This window comes from Anopheles bellator, chromosome 2, assembly GCF_943735745.2.
Source record: "Anopheles bellator chromosome 2, idAnoBellAS_SP24_06.2, whole genome shotgun sequence".
NCBI classification, from domain to species: Eukaryota; Metazoa; Arthropoda; class Insecta; order Diptera; family Culicidae; genus Anopheles; species Anopheles bellator.
The window spans coordinates 57,892,487-57,896,685 of NC_071286.1; the positions used below are offsets into that span (position 1 = coordinate 57,892,487).

Consider the following 4,199-nt stretch of genomic DNA (forward strand, 5'->3'; position numbering starts at 1 on the left):
TCTACTACTTCTTTAGAAAGCTATAGTTAGCGAAAAAGGATCAGTACAAAGGTACAGATAGATGATTGGTAATTTTTTAGTGTTTCTTCTTCACATCAAGATTCGAAACATCAAGGATCGGCATTCAAACAAATGCATGTAATAAATACTGGATTCAGTGTGGAAAAAATTTGGTGGGTTATAATGAAGGGTTAAAGGTAAGCATTTTGTTGAATCTAAACGATAAATGGCTAACGTAATGTTGTTGGCTAAATAACATTTCAAACATTTACCACAATCCCACTTCAAACGTTTCACTCCAAGGAGCAGCCGAGCAACTCGTTTAGATTTTAATAGAAAACTCTTGATTTATTTACACGCGAACCTTGGGTCACAAGAAATGTTTTCACTAGACGCGGGATCGCACGAGTGCCTGACCCACTGAACCGTGCGGCACGTTGAGATGAGTGCGGGTGAGATGATGCCGTAACGCGCGGAGTAACCTTTCGGCGTCGCTCCTAGAACCTCCGCGAGGTGTCGTCGCTGGGCGTTAAGCTGGCCAAGTACTCCAGCGCACGCTGGATGGCCGGCGGGATGGGAGGCGGTGTTGGCAGATGGTCACCGAGCGGTTGGAAGCCGTTCTCGTCGGCAATGTACTGGACGCGTATCAACTGCCCATCGGGTGCCGTGTATGAATACTCACCTTGAGCGACCTGCCGACCCGGGAGAGAAAGAGAGTGCGGATTGGCGCGGAGCCAGTCGTCGGATGGCAACATGTCGGGAGAGAAACAGAAGACAGCACGCGTAAGAAAGCGCTGCGCTGGTGCGTTGTCACATTTGACCTTCTTAGCCAGGACTAGGGCTGTGCCTCGGTGCGAAGATCCTCACGGCCAGTTACAAAGTACCAATTAATTACTCCACGCCACTCGTGGGTCTCGGGTGGCGTACTGCGTGTTTACGTGCGCATGATACACGCTACATGCTCTGCAGCGGTGGATTAATAAACAAATAAATATTCCCCATCGACCGGGCCCGGGTAATGCCAGTAAATGCCACGTGCATCGACCGGTGCTTGTGCAACGGATACGGCCAGTTGTTGGCTGACCGTTCCGTCTTTCTCGAGCCCGTAAGATCAAAGACACGGAAAGAGCCCGGACCTAAAATTGGGGTGTAACGTGCAAACCAAAAGGCCCTAACCGTTGACAAAGTGTCGCGGTCATCACCCACTCAGTGCCGCGAGCTGGAGCCAATTAACCTTTGCAAAGTGCTGCTGTTTTCGGCGCGTCCCAGCGCGCGATCGCAGCGGATCACAGGATTGCGCAACCCGATCCGTGAGACCGTTAGCCAACGGATCCTGGCGTCGGGTGTCGTTGATCGATCACGCGATCGAATAGCGCTAATGTCGCGCGCCTGCTGATGATGCTCTCCGGCCGAAAGGTAAAATGGCACGCCAGAGTGCCTGTGGGTCACCGGGTGCACCGAGGGCTGTCAGGCTGAACGAATCATCGGAGACGCATTCTTCGAATAGTTGCGACTTCGTGACCCGGCAGATCTGGGACGATGGGACGTCTTTCCTCTCTTCGCGACAAGAAAGACCCGCTGATGACGAGGTCCCTGCCCGGGTTACTGAGGGCACTGAGAGGCGTTATGAATACCTTCGGGCTGAAGCGGGCTTGATTAATGGACGTAGTACAGTTGGGGGCGATTGTGTTGAGTGATTGAGGAGTATCGCGCGAAGCGAAAGTGGGCAATAGTTGCTGCCACAGATTTGATCTTAGGCTCGGGTGTCCAATTTCAAACTAAAATTATGTAAAACTACATTCCGTCAAACGCGTTTCCATTCGAGCTAACGACACATTCAATCACTAGACGGTGATGCACTCGGAGGGATGGGCCAAGGCACTGAAACCGTGATCCATTTAATGTTTGGATTTTAAACTATCGATTACTAAACAATTTTCTAACATTTTTCTGCAAATTGTAAACAATTTGTAAACACTTTGACATTTACAAAAACGGACGCTATACTCTTGAAAAGTGAGAAATATTAAAAACCAAAACCAATTAAAATTATTTCCACAGTTCTGAGTCTTCACTCTATGATTCTATAAAACTTGAAAAGCTCATTCTATTTAAGTTTTAAGCAAAATTTTTGTATTTGGCGGCATCATCGGCCTAGGTTTCTTAGAAAATGAAGAAGAACCTGGAGTGACCGTCGATGGTGTACGCTACCGAGAAATGTTGGTTCTTTTCGTTTCGTTTGTGGTTTGCAATTATACGATAGCTCATTAAAAGGCTCTTGCACTTATTACATGTGCACAGGACCTTCACCAGGACCTGGCACGCTTAAGCCAATTCGAGCACTACTTCACTGGTGGCAGACGAGTTACACAGATGGGTCTCCTAACAACCCTTCGCTCACCTGAGCTTCCTTTTCGGTGCCGGGGTTTTTGAGAAATCCTTGCTCTTCCGCCACGATACCGTTGCCTGTTTCGTAGCTCCAGCTGTAACTGCCGTCCGGATTGACTTCCTGCTCTTGCCGGATAATCGGTATCGGTTCTGTCACTGGTCCCTGCGGTGCACAGTCGACCATCACCAGCAACACGGTACCGAGCAGGATCTGTGGCACGAAAAGACACCACCGTTATCGAAGAGATCGAAGTACAAAACCGATGCCACTAGGCCACTGCCAGACACAGGGACTCCCGGCTGCGAGTCTTACAACTGAATTCATCTTAACGGCCACTAACACTTGCTCCTGTATCCTTGCACTCCTTGGGCGGCGGTATGTCACGCACTGGGACGAGTACGAGTAGCCAGACGATAGAGAGCCTTTAACTACGTCCAGCTCCGGATGACGTGCGTTCCGTTCTGTCGGTGCGACAATTCGTTTAGCGAGATATTTATACGCTTCGCTGCGCCTCGGGGAGGATCTTCGGTGCCGAACTCTGCAAGGCTTCGTCCCCAGCCGGCCGCACGGTACATCGCTATCACCACACAGCCCTCCCATCCGATCGCCTCGCAAAACGGTTTCAGACGGGGTACATACACGAAAATACCCGGGTTGCCGTTGTGGACGCTATAGGAGTATTTAGTAGAAAAGAGAGAAACGCGACGAGTCGCTCCGTCACACAGGCACCGGTAACCGGTGTGATCTTTTTTTCGGATTCACTGGCCGCGAAACTTACCGGTCCCAAAACTCCCGCACGCACACCGATGCCCGGACACGCACACACTCGGTCGGCACGTAATGAGAGTGGTACTTGATTATTGTTATTATGGCCGAAGCCGCAGTTCATGAAAGAGTCGCCGCCAGGCGCCGCGATCAAGAGGAGGATCATCGTGTCTGGGGTCGTCTCACCCGTAAAGTCGTCCGAAGATGAGCTTATGAGCCTATGAGTGGCCCATAAGCTGGTGGCATTTTGGCTTGCGGCATGCAGCAGCGAAGTGCGTAGGCATAGGGTGGGCAAAACGGGGCGCTACCCGATGCCATCGATACCGGTTGAGGTTGGTTAGTGGACCGAGTACTGTTTTACTTTTATTTTCACTCGATATATCCTGACGCCGCCGGCGATAAGGGCATTCACGAAGTGTTGCGAAACGGAACGGTGACGATCCGGTGGCGAAATGGTTCGTTAGCGAAGTTGACAAAAGGCGGCAAAATGGCAAACAGGATTGAAATGTTGACTTTATTGTGGAAATAACCGTTGCAGTTGACTCACAGTTCGGATAAGGTTAAATTAAATTGTGCTTCTGGGGAGTTTCGCCTTTTCCGTGATGATCAATTTCTTTAGTTTTTTCTGGTTTTATTGGATTTACCAGAAACATAGAAAATTTCAAAAAGAAATATTCTTATTCACCATCGTGTCTTGAGTATCCAGCGTATTGAAGAGCATAATTTAAGTGTGCAGTATCGAAACAAAGATCAAACCGAATCTAAAAATATAGGGTTTTTGATTTTCTAGTTCATGAAGTTCATAAAAGAGCTTTAAAAATCACATGAAAAATTAAGTTTTTAATAAAATATTTTATTTATCATATTTATTCTATTTTGCCATTATGAGTGAAATACAATTATTGTTCAGATGGTAGCCTCGGGATCTATGGCAACAGCTGATTCTGATACGATAATTTTAAATGACTTTTTTATCCATTTCGGGTGTTTCCTCGGCCACAACTTGGTGAATGTTATTTTTTAAATGCTCCAAAGTTGTATGCAT

General features: G+C 48.1%; 1 protein-coding gene across 1 annotated transcript; it reads right to left on the reverse strand.

Moving 5' to 3' along the window:
• Positions 1-362: 362 nt before the first annotated feature.
• LOC131208493 (endocuticle structural glycoprotein SgAbd-8-like) lies at positions 363-2,839 on the reverse strand. The gene is made up of 3 exons (XM_058201269.1): positions 2,702-2,839; positions 2,402-2,599; positions 363-692 (listed from the first exon to the last, which is right to left on the reverse strand). The coding sequence occupies exons 1-3, from the start codon at positions 2,711-2,713 to the stop codon at positions 498-500; spliced, it is 405 nt and encodes a 134-aa protein (XP_058057252.1). The 5' UTR covers positions 2,714-2,839; the 3' UTR covers positions 363-497.
• Positions 2,840-4,199: the final 1,360 nt, after the last annotated feature.

Bases quoted from the DNA above. Each gene is read 5' to 3' on its own strand.
- LOC131208493 (XM_058201269.1), bottom strand. The intron at 693-2,401 runs GTGAGCGAAGGG...CCGGGTCGGCAG, and splicing joins GCACCGAAAAGGAAGCTCAG to GTCGCTCAAGGTGAGTATTC.